Source organism: Xenopus laevis, chromosome 3S (assembly GCF_017654675.1).
Source record: "Xenopus laevis strain J_2021 chromosome 3S, Xenopus_laevis_v10.1, whole genome shotgun sequence".
NCBI classification, from domain to species: domain Eukaryota; kingdom Metazoa; phylum Chordata; class Amphibia; order Anura; family Pipidae; genus Xenopus; species Xenopus laevis.
The window spans coordinates 103207556-103225681 of record NC_054376.1 but is presented as its reverse complement, the minus strand read 5'-3'; the positions used below and the strand labels follow the sequence as shown (position 1 = coordinate 103225681).

Here is an 18126-nt window from a genome sequence, read left to right as displayed (position 1 = left end):
CTTGTGAAAGATTTTGCATTGCAGGTCTTGAAGACGTCTGCAGTTACTGTATATGGGTTCCTGGGAAGACCTACTTTGTGCTGGATTCCTTGATAGTTAGTAAAGTGAATTTAGCAGTTGGTTGTCTACCAGGGATAATAGCTAAGTGGCTCGACTCAGGAATTTAGGAGCCATCCTGGCAATGTTTATGTGGAAGAGAGTGTCCAGGAATATGTTTCAAGATGAGGACATCTTTTATGTTGATTTATTTATTAAGTACTGTGATCACAACATTTTCTGGCGTTCAGCCCCTTGGCCATTCTACATACAAACGGTGTTTGGCTCCTCACACAGTATGTGCTTTGTACTTCTCTGCTGTAGTGAGTAAATGTATTGGTGAACGCCACCATTGCTAATCCATTTACTCAGAAGCACTCATTTTTCCTGGCCTGCATCTGGATCCATGTCGAACATATTCAGCCCTGGCTATGGAAATTCCACTCCCAAAATAGATATGAAGTCATGTTGTTTTTTAAGTTCTGAAATAAGGGTTATAAAGTCTTTGGCAGTAGGACGTTTTCATGTGATGCCCTTAGAATTAATGTCATTGCTTTTATAACATTGTTAATTTTAAATGTCACTATATAGACAGTTTAGGCACTTTTGGTGATTTAGGGGGTTATTTATTAGAGTCAGAATGCCAAAAATTCTAAAAATGTTAGTTTTTTTTACAGTAAAATCTGGGTACTCAGACCTGCAGAGTTCATATAGAAGTCAATTGAAGAAGTCCCGAAGATATCCTGATATGCACTGGGTTTCGTGCAATAATCCAAAGATTTAGTGGATTTTGGCCAAAAATATACAAAAAAATTGGCGTTTCTGGAGTCAAATCTGAAAAATTCTTACAATTTGAATTTTTTCATGATTTTATCGAGTTTCTTCCTGCACCGGAAATTTTTGGAAAGATGTATTGATGAATAAGGGGAAAAAAATCTGTGCAGATTTGGTCGGACTATTTTACTGAAAATGATCAGAAATTTTCGGACTTTGATAAATAATCCCATTAGAGTTGTGACATTGTTATGCTAGCTTTCCATATATGCGTCTTGATTTGGCAAAAAGGACAAGTAGATATTGGATGTGGAAAAATAGTGAAAAAATTCCAACTGTTACAGTTAAAAGTTATTTATAGAATGTATTAATTTATTTATTTATTTAATCTTAACATTAAATAACTACAAAATAGTATCATTGTATTTTGTATGGATTTGGAAATATTTTCTTTATTGCATCTAATACAGGTATGGGACCTGTTATCCAGAATGCTCTGGACCTGGGGATTTCCGGATAAGGGATCTTTCCATAATTTGGGTCTTCATTCGTTATGTCTACTAAAAAATCATTTAAACATTAAATTAATCCTATGAGCTTGTTTTGCCTCCAATAAGGATTAATAATATCCTAGTTCGGATCAAGTACAAGGTACAGTTTTATTATTACAGAGCAAAAGGTAATCATTTTTTAAAAAATTGTGATTATTTGGATAAAACAAAGTCTACGAGAGACAGCCTTTTTGTAATACGGAGCTTTCTGGATAACAGGTTTCTGGATATTGTATCTCATATCTACATTTCTAAAAGGATCTTGGTTGGCAAGCATTACAGGTTCCCCTTGTTGCTGTCATTAGGAAGTGATCACTATGAGATGCAACAACACAATGTAGAAACTGTAAAGGGATAGAAAATGAGCCATGACAAAACACAAGTTTGTACACTGCTGCTATTTCATTATTGCCTGTAATTTCAAGTTGTAAGTCATACTGAACAATCATTTACAGTATTCTTATCCCGCTGGTGTAGTATAGGATACCTGTTTTATTTTGACTTCGACTGGAATGATAAATCGTTGACATCCCTGCGACTGACTCACAGGCTAAACATTATAAGTTCAGCTGGAAAAGCTGCTTTGTCATAAAGATGTTGTCAGCAAATAATTGTAAGCTGATAAACAAGATTTGTGCCTCAATAACACTGTTTGCATTTTCCTAATTTGTTTTAATTCAGGATTATTCTTTCCTAAACTGTTTTCTCTATCGAGATTTTCTTCCAAGCATCTGTGTGATCATTAGTAACTTTACATTTTAATGGCACAATCCAGTGAGACGAGCATTGTCTGTCTCACCTACTAGTCTTCTGCCTTATCCAACCTTCTGCAAGTCCCCTATGTTAGCCCTGTAAACATAATATTTCTGTATTATATCCACTGGCTCCATATAGCCATCTGATACTAAATGGTAAAAAAGATTTGAATATAGACTGTGGTAAACCACGTACCACGTGTTTATATTAAGAAAAAGCCCTTTTATTTGGTACTACTCATTTTGGCACATATGTCCGACAGAATTTCTCCATCACCTGACATGTGAAAGGCTTTCACATGTGGAGTTTTTTTTTTAGAAAGGACACTAATCTCCATAGACTTCACTCTGCCATCAGCCCACTTGCACTTCCACGTTGGCCTGCTATCAAGGGTTTTATGTAAAGGAATTCATTACTTGGGTGGTTTGCCAAAACATCAAAGACTTCCAAAAAAGCAACTTTATTATTATTTTTTTCAGAAGTAGCACGATCACTGCAAGACTGCAAACAGACTACCTAATCCAAGTCAATTGCTTAAATCGTTTATGTATTAAGTCTATTGGGGGAATGAAAGCAACAATTGTTTATAGAGATAAAGAAAGAATGTAAGAAAACACGGGCAGCTGAATGAGGAAACTTCTCCCCTTCCTCTTGTAGTTGTTATGTTTGAAAGCTAAGACACTTATATAGTGGTCTAGACCTCTTCTCTTAACTTCTCTTACAGTAACACCAAAAAATTAAATTGTTTTAAAGGAAATACAATATAATATAATGTACTGTTGCCCTGCACTGGCAAAACTGGTGTTAGAGTCCTGCGCAGGTGCATTTTTTGGAACCCGTACCCATACCCGCAACTTGCAATCCGCAAACCCGCATTCTTACCCGCTTAGACCCACTACACGACCCACAAGTACCTTATCCGCAACCCTGACCTGCGACCTGCTGACCATTAAGAATCAGGAAGTGCTGTCGTAAACCGGAAGTGACATCATGGGAAGTAGGTGTGATCAGAAAAAAGGAGTAAAAATCGCTATTGAGAAGACCCGCGGCCCAACCCGCCACCCACAAACCCGCAGAACCGCAAACCCGCGTCTATACCCTCACCCGGAACTTCTACCCGCAACCCACAGAGTACCGCAGGTATTTGCAGGACTCTAACTGGTGTGGTTGCTTTAGAAAAACAACTGTAGTTTATATAAACAAGTTGCTGTAAAGCCATGGGAGCAGCCATTCAAGCACAGGACACAGAATAGATAAAAGATAAGATGTGAAGAAACCCATTTTATACTACCAAGCATATCTGTTATCTGCTGTGTATCCTGTGCCTTCAGCTTTGAATGGCTGCCCCCATTGCAATGCAGCAGCTTGTTTATATAAACTATAGTTGCGTTTCTGAAGCAAACACATCAGTTGTACCAGTGCAGCTCAACACTACATTATATTTTCATTACTTTCGGACACCTGAATTTTTTGGTGTTAGTGTTCCTTTAACTCATTCATATGCTGCACTGAGGCATCATTAGATATAAGCTAAGTGCATAGATCCTGCTTCTCAGCTGCAGCTTACAATTTAGTTTCTAAAAACTCATAGATGTTAAGCTCCCAGCTGGGAAGTCTCTATTTGAAAGGGCAAAATATATATTTCTAGTAGTTCTGTATAATACCTTGTATAGTATTCAGGGGAATCATAAGTGCCGTGAAGAGGACTTCTGCTGAAAATACCTTTTTGCCCAGTGGTGTTTGCTATTTCTAGAGGTAACAAAGAAATTATGGATATTTATATTAATCCATATTTGGTCTAGCGAGGTAGATAATTAGAATAACAGTGGACATATATTTCCCCCTGCGTATTGGACTTCTAAACAAAACAGTCACAGCTAAGGGTGAAAGGGATGGGGATTGTTTATATAGAGCTTGGTTTCTCTAATTAAACTAACTGAACTATGGGGATTGTTTATATAGATCTTGGTTTCTCTAATTAAACTAACTGAACTAATTAATGGTAAGTATGAAAGTAAAATAAATAATAAAATAATGCTCTTTTACTTCTTATAATAAAAATATAACATACACATTTTTTTTAAAATGTATTGTGCTCGTGTAGATGTATACTGCAGCCGTAAAGCAGACCTGAGCAGTTAATTTTTCTTTGTACTTTACAGTCAGTGTAACACATCACTGGACATTTGGTCAGGGCCCACCTTAGCTTGTAACAAGTGTATGGAAACATTGCATTTTACAGAGTGCCATGAAAATCTAGGGCAGCAAATAATCTTCACCCTAAATCCCACCTCAGTAGGCTTTTAGTTTGGGCATCCATAAGCAGCAAGGAGACCAAAACAAGATAAGAATAAATATTCTGTACAAACCTATCCTATTGGTCCTTTAACCTGCTTCCCTTTCCAGCTACTTCTTTAGGACCTAGGGTGCTAAACCCAATTTCTGTATTAGAAACATGGGAAGATGACATCTGAGTCAAATCAAGACAGAGTGTGATAGAGACATGGGGCCCATTTATAAACACGGGGCAATTTTGCACCTGGGCAGTAACCCATGGCAACTAGTCAGTTCTTTACTTCCATTGTTCTGGCTGAAAACATTCTAATCATTGATTGGTTGCTCTGGGTTAGCCTGGGGGGGGCCCAAAACGCGTAGGGCCAATAGAGATATTACTCCTTTTTTATTGAATCAACAATAAATATTATATTTTTAGCTTTCATCTTGGCAGCCCTTGTGGAATTCTTGTGCCCAATACCCCTCTTTATGTATGCTGCTCTGGGTTACTGCCCAGGTGCAAATCTGGCCAGAAATGAACCCCACATTTCACATAAGCAGTGTGCTATCATGGGGTGCAGCTTGGTAAGGTGCATGCAGATCAAGTATTCAACACTTCAATATTTAGTGCTGCAAATAGAATGGCTGCACTAGTATATCCCAAAATGTAAGTCTGGGTTTCTTTGTTTCATAATTTAAGACACAGGGCTGCTGGCAGTTAGAATCCATAGAGCACCCTAATGCTAGGACTCTAGCTAAACAATACTATTTTTATTCTGGACTGCCCTTAATATTCAACGTTCCCTTCAGGACAGTGTTTGATGTGTTTCCAAGGAATACATTGGCAAGGCTTTAAACACCGTTGAATTGGGAGACCATAAAATATGTTATGTAGCATTCCTATGATTTTAAACTGTCATTTTATGCACCTGTAAGCAGTGTAAAACTTTTGGCTTTTACAAAGTTATCCCCAAAGACAGGAAATGTAGCAAAAGTTGTCTTTTTATATAGCAACTCATTTCCACAGCTCTTACAGTTCTGCACCTCATATCTTCCACATCAGTTTTTTTTTTCTTCTTCTCTCATATATGTCAAATTGCTCACCTTCCTTTATATCTTCCATATTTTTATATTTCCCATTGTCCTCCATATGTTTCTACTTTCCATGTCAATTCCCACATCTTTGCATTTTCTCAAAGAGCTCTTGTTGTGAATTCACACTCTATTACACAAGCTTGAATTGTAATATAAAGCCACCATACCTATAGTTTAGTTAATAAGGACAATTAAAGCAATAATATAAGTATTGAACACGTCAATGTTTTTCTTAGTTAATATATTTCTAATGGGGCTATTTACACTAGGTTTCTGTAACAAACCAAATAATCCACACATACAAAGAACTCAAAACAATTTAGTCCATAAATGATGTGTAGTAAAGTGGAATGACACAGGGAATAAGTATTCAACGCATGAAGAAAAAGAGGGGCTAAAAGGCATGGAAATTTGTCAGTATATAGAAAGCAATCCTGCACCCTATCAGTGCAATTTAATTTCAGCTGGTTAAGTCCTTTATTGATAGCATATAAAAAGGTTTCTCATTACCAAGGTATCACACAAAAAGCATCTCATGATGGATAAAAGCAAAGAGCTCTCTCAAGACCTTCGCAAACTTATTGTTGCAAAAGATACTGATGCAACAACCTTCAATATTGGAAGCATGTGGAAGAATGTGCCAAACTCACACCTGAACAATGCATGTTACTAGTTTCTCCATACAGGAGGCGTCTTGAAGCTGCCATAACCAACAAAGGCTTTTTTTTTTACTAAGTATTAAATCAATTTCAGTAAGTGTGTTCAATACTTATTCCCTGTGTCATTCCACTTGAATTTAATTTATGAACCTATTTGTTTTGAGTTCTTTGTGCATTTCTTGGGTTGTTACTGACATCTTGTATATATTTCATGTATACATTTCATGTTTATAGTCCCATTAGAACAAGATTTGAGAAAAAAGTTGACGTGTTCAATACTTATTTTTCCTGCTGTATTTTCCTCAATAATAAGAAAACCTGGACTGTAGAAATGGTCCATTTCAAAATGATGATTCAGATTCAATAGCGACACCAGAAACAATCTGCCCATATATTAACATTAATACATTGTTTCACACAAGTCTGGCCCAATTTGTATTCAGAAGGCAAAAAGTGGTTCTATCACAAATTAAATTTCTAGCGAGCTCGGGAATGTGAAGCTCGAGCATAACATATAGGACAGCCAAATGAGTAAAACTGTAGCTCATCCGATAGGGAGATTGGCCTGGGTGTGTGAACCCCAAGCACGTTACTCTCAGACTTAGTTTATACAACGTAATTTGTGTAAGTAAAATCAGTCTTTTTTGCACTCACCGGTAGTGGCAGGTGGCTCGGGTGCCTTGCCCCGAAGCCGTAGCTTGGGGTGAAAATACAACCGAGTGAAGAAGAAACGAGCACGCACTCCTGGTGCCAGCCGATGAAGTTAAAACTCGAGTTTATTCCATATAACTAAAAATACATGTCCTAACGCGTTTCGTATCTACCGATACGTAATCATAGGCACAAGTACAGGCAGTGCCAATTTGTACAACTGCATTGTTTTCGGCTTATTACAGAGGACACTGGTTGAAATCAGATGAATTTGTCAAACATACCACCACGTGCATGATTGTCTTCAATTAAATATGATTCTAACTATTATGACCTTGTCTATATTCATTTATAGTATAATTTGTAAGAAAACGTGATTTTATTGGATTTTGGCAAAAGTAAAACGAATTACATCTTGCACTGGTGAAAAGCGGCACTACATGATGTGACAAAACTATGACTGTCATCTTGCAACTGCAGTCAAATTTTTAAGAGGTTATGACTTAAAAGGCGCTAGGTTTGTCCAGGAGAAGGAAACCATAATAACTAATCGGCAGGTAGAATTTACTGGTCACCTGTTTAAAAGCAAACATCTTATTGGTTGCTGTGGGTTACAGTTACTGGGCAAACTTAGTGCCTTTTGTTACGTCAGATGGGTCTGGGTCAGCGGGACACCTGATTAAGAGTGTTGATCACAACACAATAACAACACCATGTTAATTTAAGGTGACATTTTGTTTCTTATTCTTAACATTGGAGAGAGACAGGCCTACATTTGGAGTGCTTTAAAGCTTGGCAATTGTTTTAAGTGCTTTCCCAGGGCCCTGAGTCATAAGACAGATGCAATCTGTGGAAATAAACTCTCTGTCTGTTGTGTGTGTGCGCAGTTCCCAATTTGTTCAGGGAACACAGAGTAAGTTCAGCTAGCAAACTTACCAACACAGGGTTTGCACCAGATGTGCTTTATACAACCCAGATGGTTGGGAGCCTCAGTACATTGCAAGACAGCAAATTGAGGATTTTTGCTTCTTTAAAAATAGTAAAATTGGTCAGTTTCTCTTTTTCAAAGTCACAAATTTAAAGGGGCTTTTATGTTTTCTGAAACAGAGGCTGCTATTGTTTATGTGTACACACTTTATCTCTCTATCTGTATCTAAAATAGCAAATATAGTCAAATTCCATGTATTTTACCAATGCGTGTTCTTATGTTATTTACCAGCAGTGTCTTTTTCTGGTAGCCCCCAAGCTCTTCTTGCCATGATTCCCATTTCCCTAAGGGGAGAGCGAGTTTTTATACTCGCAACCTGCATTTTGGGAGCAAAGTAATCTCACCATAGATAATCCATGTGTCAGAGCTGAGGTTGTTTCAAATCACACTGAGATAATTATGTTGGGAGGCTTATTCTCATTATTATTATTATACTTTTTTTTAAAATTAGTGTCAAGGTAGGAAAAAAGTTAAAGCAGACCTTTAACTTTCTAAGCTTTAAAGGAGAAGGAAAGTCTTCTTCCACTTGAGGGTGTCACTCCGGCAGTGGGATACGGCCAGGCAGATGGAGGGAGGACTGGGTAGGTTCGCGTCGGCCCCTCCAAAGATTTTTTTTCTATGCACCATTGTTATGCTACTGATAGTGACCCATACTCAGTTAGCTTTTATTGGCCTAGTACAGTTACAAGTAAGAAAGAAAGCATCTAATTGGTGACTACAGGTGACCATTAATCAGCTGGCCAATAATATTTCATGGCCAGATTTAATCATGAGCTTTAAACATGCCATATAAGACAAGTATTTTGACCGTTATATCTTATATGGCTATGCCCTTTTCAACACAGTTCTCTTGTGCTACATTTTCCCTGTTACTGAAACCTATATAAAAAATCATCGTCCTTTGGGGGTTTAAGAATTTGGGTAATAAAAGTCCAGGTATAATAACCCATTGCAACCAATCAGATGCTCCTAATTAAACAGTGCCCAGTAAATATTACCTGCTGAGTTTAAATGCATTGCATGGGGTATAAAAATGTTAATTAGTGGATTGCTGTGCTTATTTACTGCCAAGAGGGCCAAGATTATGATGCCACTTATCTACAGATGTGAGTTCCAAATTCGATTGATGGGCTTTAGTGCTAAAATGCAATTTGTCTAAATAAAGAAGACCCATTTGTTTTTCATTTCATTTCGAGCTTTGTAATAAAATGAGGTAACTGAAATATTAGCTAGGGGAATGTTATTGGGGCTAAGTCTTTGAGTGACTAGAAGTATTCGGGAGATATAAATGAGAAGTTGTTAATCGCGTTGATTCATTTGCGTTACACAAAGCTGAAACCACTGTAAATATGATATCGCTGCTCCACCATTTCCTTTGTTTAGTATAGTGTTCTAACTAGCCATTAAGGCAGTATGTAGAATGTTATTAGATTGTGCATTTGTAAGGGGAAAAGGTTTGAATGATAGAAAAAATGGCAAGTTTCCATGACTATTTCCAACTTTAGTTTATAGTTTAGTGCTGCAGGAAATGGAATGATGATTTAGCAGAGGGATACTTCAGATAGGAGTTTGAGATTATTCATTTTTAGGATTTACACAGCCTTTAATATAATGCCAGGGAAGGGCGAATTCACAAAAGTTCACAAAACTTTTTCGTGTTTCCTGTTTTCATAAATTTCTTGTTGCTTGCGCATTAATACTGTGATGTCCTCTGTGTTATCAGGGCTTTAGCCTTCACTTGGATGAGAGTGGGGGTCCGAGAAGTTTGAGGGCAATTGTAACCAGCCATGTTACTGTTATGGGAAATATAAAATAGGTCTGACATACTGCACTATATCTATGAAATAACCTGCAACTTGGACAAACCTTTATAGTGTAATGAGTGTAATGCAGGATGCGGGCAATAGCCAGGGTTTAATCTGAATAATAATTACCTCCTTTAGGGGCAAATTCACTAAGCGCCGAAGCGCCGAACGCTTTCGTCAATTCGCTAGCGTCGGCCATTTTCGTTACTTCGCAAATTCACTAACGGACGCTGGCGTAATTTCGCTAGTGTAACTTCGCACCCTTACGCCTGACGAATTTGTGCAACGAACGAAACTTCGCAAATTCACTAACACGCGCATTGTTCTGAACACCACCTTTTACGCTAGACTTCCTTCGCCACCTCAGACCAGGCGAAGCGCAATAGAGTAGATAGGGATTGCTTCAAAAAAAGTGAAAATTTTTTCTAAGTCCCAAAAAACGCTGGCGTGTTTTCTATATTATGGGTGATAATTTTTTTGGGGCTCCCCTCCTTCCCCCCTACATTTTCTAACTCATGGCAACTTAACTATACAGTGGGCACATGTGTAGGGCAAAATAAAATTTTTATTAGATGTTTTGAAGGTTTTCTAGGCATTTGTAGTGCTGATACGTATTCCTCCATTGAAATTTGAATTTGGCGCCGTATGCAAATTAACCATCGCTAGCGAAACTTCGCTTCGCTTGGCGAATTAACACTAGCGCAACTTTGCAAACTTACGCTACCCCTGTGCGCAACTTCGGATTTTAGTGAATTTGCGGAGCGCTGGCAAAACTACGCCTGGCGAAGTGTGGCGAAAAGCGGCGAAGTGCGGCGAATTTACGCCTGGCGCAACTACGATTCTTAGTGAATTTGCCCCTTAGCCTTTCCCAAGTAACCAGGTCTTTTTGACCACACCCACTGAGTAACCAATCCGATCCAGTGATTGTGTATTTTGTTTACAATTTGCTTTTAATGCATTGCCCTTATTACTTCCAGTATAGCTGCATTTATAAATAATGCCTACAGTTTGCAATCTAGGGTTTGGCTGTTTTGGAACTGTTAATCACAAAAGTTGAAAGTGGCTTTTTACTCTTTTGTGGTCAACATGTTAGGTTTTCTTTGCTTGGCTTTTTAAAAGTGAAGGCCTTCCTTAAGCAGTGGGACTCTGTAGTACCCTTTCTGGATCTTCCAGTATGACGATTTATTTTGCTTTCAATTAGCAAATGGTAAATCAATTCAACATCAACATTTGAAAACAAGACAGCACCCCTTTTTATATATGTACTTGTGTGAATTTTCATATTTTTTTGAAATGTATATTTGATTGTAATGTATAGAGTTCTCATATAAACACACACACTATATTTGTATGTATCATTTTCTTGACTAATGTATTTAATATTGCAAAGTATTTGGAGAATTCTGAAAAGTAATGATGTATTTGTTTCTACAGAGCGAACGACTTTTAATCAAAGGAGGCCGGATAGTGAATGATGACCAGTCTTTCTACGCTGATATTTATATGGAAGATGGTCTTATCAAGTGAGTCTTGTAAAGGTTCAATATGAATATATTTTCTTTTATATTATTCCTGTGTTATTGTCTCCAATACTGGATTACATTTTAGACTGCAAAATCTGATGAGTAGCGTTTTAAAAAAATATTGACATTAGATCAAGGTATTTTGCCGACACAGTTTTGACCCCTGATATACAAAAATACACTATCATGGAGTTTGCAGCAAAGACTGTTTTTATTTTATATGTTGGCTGCTTGTCATTATGGGGAATCACAGAGCAGCTTTGCTGTGTGAGGGATACTTATGTAGAGGTTTTCAAACTATGGTTATGACTCCTGTAAGGGAGCCAAATAAATGACCGATGGATAGAACTAAACTAAAGGATAGGTAGGATGACTATGAAGATTTTCATTCATCCAGGTCATGGTATATCTAGTATAGGTAAATCTAAAAACAACTGGACTTGAGTAATCAATGAAGACGTTTCACTACTCATCCGAGCAGCTTCTTCAGTTCAACTGACTGGTGTGGGAAGTTCTCGGCATATAAACTCTTCCACTAATCCATTTACAATGGCACATTGTAACTCTTCAAAGTGGTGACATCTGAAGAAACTCACAGAGGTGTTGATTCTGTGTAGTTGTGATAGGATTATCCAATGTGTCATGCAACTCCTAGATACAGGTGTTACTTGTGAGAGTTGCAGGATTTTTTTAAAGGATAGGTAGGGTAGGTAGGTAGATGCAATTTGGGGAGAATGTTTATTTGCTGTTCTAGATGCTCCTGGAAGCACAGCCTGACTGTCAATTATGATGTGATGAACACGTATTTTCCACCTAAGACATTTTATGCTTTATATGTTTATGTATGTGTTCCCTTTTTACAGGTAAGAAGAGTCAGTGTTGGGCCAAAAAGTGGCCTATGAATCTAAACATTCCCTAAAACACAATTATAAGGACATTGTACTAAACAGCAGCAATGTAAAAGTAGGCACAAGCTATTTTTGGAGACATCTCCATGATTTGGACACGTTATGTTTGTCAGTCTTATATATAAGACCTGTAGCCAGTACTGCCCTTTTGCAGTCCAAGGTGGGAAGGCCTGCAAAAGGGCAAGGCTTATAAAAGGGACGTCATGCAGGTTCTTGGCATACTTTTAGGATATAGTTTTATATTACTGTTTATGAAGACTTTTGTTCAAATGGTTGTTTAATAAAACCTAAAGAGAAGTTTACATGTGAACAAAGGGGCCCCTTGATCATGTTCTCCCACCATTCCAGTTATTTCATCTTATACCATTCTTTTGTCTCTTATCTGAAATTCCTTACACCCAATACATATGAAACACCGCCTTTCTTTCTTAAATTTTAAACTCATGCCAAAAGAACTTCTTTTTTAATAAAGAGTTTCTGGTATCTACTATCTAGGAAACATAACTGCATTTTTGTTATCAGCTTTCTCTGCCTTTCCATGCTCTGGGCTAAGGCTAATGTCACATGGGATGCGCTGTGTTCTGTAAGCACTGACAGGCTCGACATCCACCATGTTGACTGGTTCCTGTGGGCTACTAGTTTTGGTATAAACTTTGTGACTTTTACTATGTTACCCCCTATAGCCTGTACAATTTAAAACATGGGATTAAAAAGAAAAAAACATTTGTGGAAGATTAAGCCCAGCCAGTTTATTTTCACCATAATTCAAACTGTGAAAATATTCCTAAAGCAAAGCACCATAAACCTGACTATAGGATATGGTTATGATCCATATTACTGACAGAGCAGCTGCACAGCTGATCTTGAGTTTTCCAGTGCTAGACCCAATTGGAACAGAAGTTTTCAATTGAGGCCACATTATTTCAAAGAATTGCGAAAAGTCCTTTTCTTTTCTGATTTTCGCATCTTCCGATTGTGTAAGATGAGAAGGAAAATATATATAGTTGTACAGGGTCAAACGTGAATGCTCTGAGGCTCTCATTCAACTAACTGTCCTGCATCTGGTTGTTTGGCTGAAAATTTCCAACTGAACCACAGGATGAATGCTTAGGTAGAAAATACTGTAGAGTACAGAGATACTTATAAACAGGGAAGAGTTTTAAGTGGTATGGACTTTTCTGAAAATCATTCAAACTTTTTCCTTTCCCATCATATTCTGCCAGGTTTTCTGATTCATTCTTTGTCCTTTACATGCAGTGTAAAGCCTTCTGCATGTCTTGCATTGTGAAGGGCTGTTTAGCCCATTTCACCCTAACTAGGTTGGATTCTTTGCTTGCCCTTTACAGAAACTGGTCTTGGGTACAGTAAAGGAGGTTGTAAAAATATGTCCAATGAAGGTCAATTTCATTGTAAAGTTATTTGCAAATGTAATTGCTGTTGAAAGCAGTATCTATCCCATGCTATTCTTTGCGCTGCTGTTTTGGACTACTGAAACAATATACAGCTACATTATACAGCTGTGAATAGGGTTGCCACCTTTTCTGGAAAAAAATACCGGCCTTCCTATATTTTTATCTTTTTTCCCTATTAATAACATTGGGATCAACCATAATTTTTACCGGCCAGGCCGGTAAATACCGGCTAGGTGGCGACCCTAGCTGTGAATAAGCATACATGACACTGTGGGAAATTGATTCTTGGCTGGAAAAGATGCAACTTCTTCTGCATTGTTTCAAGACTCAGGACAGCAGAAATGACAAACATTGGGGCACACCAAAGCTGATTACCCAGTATTCAATGATAATGTTGTATGAGTCAGTGACACGTCTGTTGACATTTCAGGCAGATTGGAGACAACTTAATTGTTCCTGGTGGAGTGAAAACCATTGAGGCCAATGGCAAAATGGTTATTCCTGGAGGCATAGACGTGCACACCCACTTACAGATGCCCTACAGAGGGATGACAACTGTGGATGATTTCTTACAGGGTACAAAGGCAGCTCTTGCTGGGGGAACCACCATGATAGGTGAGTATATTTGGGTGATTTTCTCTAGTTTGTTCTATAATTTTATATCTAAGGGGATTCATTATATCAAATATTTATTGTCCAGCAGATCTTGCCATATATATCTTCCAAAAACTCCTTTCTGGTTCCTGCTTCACTGATTCCCTAATGCAATATACTCTTTTCCAGTTGACCATGTGATCCCAGAGCCAGAAGCCAGCCTGACTGAGGCCTTTGAAAAATGGAGAGAATGGGCTGATGGGAAAACATGCTGTGACTACTCACTTCATGTTGACATCACTCATTGGAGCGACAGTGTAAAGCAAGAAGTGGAGACACTTGTCAAGCAGAAAGGTACCATTGGGCATTTTTTGGAAACCGACAGGGTCTGTTTTTTCTATATACCAGTAGAGAAAAGCCAATTAACTGAATTCTGCAACACCTAGTCATGTTCACTGAGAGACACTGGATTGGCCTGTTGGCACACACAGTGCGGATATTGGTGCGGGTGTATGCAACGTCAAAAACAACCCATCTGATATTGGTCTCAAATAATGTAGCACCTGAATTAAAGACCAAGCAAAGAAACAACTTCTGCTCCATTGTTTCAAGGGCACATAAAGGCATAAACAAACATTTTTAAAACATTTTAATATATATGGTTTGGAAACCTGCATAGAATTACATTTGGGGATTCCTTCAGTAATAATAAAATAACTAATGGAGTTCAAGGTTGGCCAAGGAGTTGTACTGTAGGGCTCATGGGGCAAAAAAACCCCAAATTCGTAGTAACTTCATCAGTGATGTTTTTTTCTGCGTATGACAGTTCAAGTCATTCCACTACTGTTTTATAGGAACACTTATAACCCACATCCTGCTGGGACCTCCTGCCAAATACATCATATTGTATCGAGAGCCTCTTCTAGCAATAGTTGTTTTGGAGAGAGTGAACCTGTTTTTCCTTTGCCAGTAATCCCAGCCCTTTGCTAGAACATAACTCTTAAAGAGGTGAAAATGAGTTCTGTGTTTTTTCACCAATGTGTTATTTTTAGCCTGGTTAAAGGGGATATTTTGCTTCATTTTATTCATACTGTAATTGTCGCCCCGGCGAAAACGTTCAATCCCGGATACGTTTTTTACCTCAGCTGCCAGAACTGTTTCCTAAGAGATAAATGCTGGACTGACATCCCCCAAACCCCACTATATGTTTAACTTCAGTAGCCAACTTCTTTCATTCCAACTGTGTGCAGTAATTATCACGTCTCTGCTCCAAAGGAAACCGCATTCCTGAATTTCCATTTTTACTCTGCTTTGCAGGTGTTAACTCTTTCATGGTTTACATGGCCTATAAAGATTTGTATCAGATGTCAAACACTGAGGTAAAGTCAATTTCTATTTCCTTCCTTTCTGGGCAGAAAGCCAAACAGAGTGCACTTTTTTTCCTTCTTTTAGGCGTATCTGTTAGAAGCACAGTCATATTTTAAGGACTAGGGATGATGTACTCAGCTTTGTACTACTTCTGTTCATTCAGAAGTATCACTGCAGTCATAATGCAGCCATTTAGAGTTTAAGGGATACTGTCATGGAAAAACATGTTTTTTTCAAAACACATCAGTTAATAGTGCTGCTCCAGCAGACTTCTGCACTGAAATCCGATTCTCAAAAGTCCAAACAGATTTTTTTATATTGAATTTTGAAATCTGATATTGGGCTAGACATATTGTCAGTTTCCCTGCTGCCCCAGTCATGTGACTTGTGCCTGCACTTTAGGACTGATGACTTTCTGGCAGGCTGTTATTTCTCCTACTTAATGTAACCGAATCAGTCTCAGTGGGACTTGGCTTTTACTATTGAGTGTTGTTTTTAGATCTACCAGGAAACTGTTATCTTGTGTTAGGGAGCTGCTATCTGGTTACCTTCCCATTGTTCTGTTGTTAGGCTGCTGGGGGGAAAGGAAGGGAGTGATATCACTCCAACTTGCAGTACAGCAGTAAAGAGTGACTGAGTTTATCAGAGCACAAGTCACATGACTGGGGGCAGCTTGGAAACTGACAATATGTCTAGCCCCATGTCAGATTTCAAAATTGAATATAAAAAATCTGTTTTCTCTTTTGAAAAAAGGATTTCAGTGCAGAATACTGCTGGAGCAGCACTGTTAACTGATGAGTTTTGAAAAAAACATGTTTTCCCATGATAGTATCCCTTTAAGAAGAGCTAACATTGTATGTTTTAATGGTGCAATACATTGCAGAATGATATTTTTTTACTATAGTGGAAAAGGGTGATGGTTTTCTGAAAGGAGGGTTTTTATTTCTAATTTGGTACTTTGTGTGTTTGTATTCTAGTTATATGAAATCTTTACTTTTCTGGGAAGCCTTGGAGCTATTGCTCAGGTTCATGCTGAGAATGGGGATATCATTGCCCAGGTAAGGTCTTATTGAAAGCTTTGCTTGAATTTTATTTTCAATAAACGTAAAGCTTAAATGCATGCTGCAAATACTGAATTGAAATAGATTGCTTGTAAAAATTGCATTATGAGGCTTATATTTTGGACATGTAGGGAAAATGCAATGGTTTTATTGCTCAGTTGACACACTGGAGTAAAGAACAAATGACGTGAATGTTGGTCAACAGGTACAATGGAAACTAATTAAAAAGAAAATGTCCCCCCATGTTCACACTGTTGGTAATCTGTGACTGTCCTGTTATGTCCAAATCCCTCCCACCCATTCTCCATGCCTCACTCCATAAGTCACTGTCCCTCGAGTTTTGTGAGGGTGTCTCCAATGAGATGCCCCTCGTTACAGTGCTCCATGTATCTTTTTTAGATATTAGAGCTATGCTGAGAGCCAGTGGGAAGCAGCAGATTCCCTCCAGTTTAACACCGCAAACGACCTGAAAGATAACCTACTCTATGATCAAATAAGGTTGATAGAGAAATAACTTTGACCATGCAAACCAATAAACTGATACAGAAGTGCAGAAAGAAGAGAACACCCTTAATTTACAAAGTGATCTTTCTCAAGTAAAGGGTCAAAGTTAGTGACTGAAACATAATGTTTTTGAACCAATAAACTATCTATCATCTATCTATCTGTCTAGCTATCCATCTATCATCTATCTATCTATCTATCTCTATCTATCTATCATCTATCTATCATCTATCTATCTATGTAATCTATCATCAATATATCATCTGTCTATCATCTATCTATCTATCTATCTATCTATCTATCTATTGATCATCAATCTCTATCTATCATCTATCTATCTATCTATCATCTATCATCAATCTCTATCATCTATCTATCTATCTATATATCTATCTATATATCATCTATCTATCTAAACTTTGTATCATCTATTTATCTATCATCTATCTATCACTCATCTCTCTATCTAATCTATCATCTAACTTTCTATCTATCTATCATCAATATATATTTATCATCTATCTATCTATCTATCTATCTATCAATCGTCTATCGATCGGTCAATCTATCTAGATATTTAGTTAAAGCCAACTAAATAGTCATTTTTGTAAATTATACATTATTCTAAAGTACCATCTCCAGACTTTTTCAAAGTACAGCTATGGGCTGCTAAAATAATATTTCCATAATGAGCAACAGCACTGATGAAAGTAGTGTCTTTTGGCGGAGTTGCCTTAGTGTCAACATAAACGTAACCACAGTCCTGTGCAAACCTCTGAACTGCAGGTCTTGGCTCGTATTCCAGAATCCTTGCTAATTGATACAAAATGTTAGAGAGGTCAAGAATGCGAATGCAAGCATTATGAAGTCAGTGAGTAAGGCATCCAAAACTCAAGAGAAAAGAAAAGCTCAGAATCTTCTGGAAAGTTCATAATTATTTGTCTAGGATGGTGTGTACAGCAGTCTGTGGGAGAAGAATCACCAACTTCTGGATTATCAGTCATGGTGCAGACAGACTGATAATCATTATCAGAGGCAGAGAAGGAAGTAATTAGAGCTATATATTTGAAATGTAAAAATTCACATTGTAGTATTGGTCTTCATTTTTTTGTGGCTGCACTTCTGAAGCAATGTTGCCAGCCAACTGACTCCTGTTACACTGATTTA

The 18126-nt window shown here is 37.7% G+C and overlaps 1 protein-coding gene across 2 annotated transcripts in view; it reads left to right on the top strand.

Moving 5' to 3' along the window:
* Positions 1 to 18126, top strand: part of dpysl3.S (dihydropyrimidinase like 3 S homeolog) — a 93483-nt gene that overhangs the window by 57985 nt on the left and 17372 nt on the right. For both annotated transcript variants that reach the window (XM_018254060.2, NM_001086642.1), the window contains 5 exon segments: positions 11024 to 11112; positions 13863 to 14047; positions 14216 to 14380; positions 15344 to 15405; positions 16372 to 16452. In XM_018254060.2, coding sequence (XP_018109549.1) covers positions 11024 to 11112; positions 13863 to 14047; positions 14216 to 14380; positions 15344 to 15405; positions 16372 to 16452 — 582 coding nt within the window.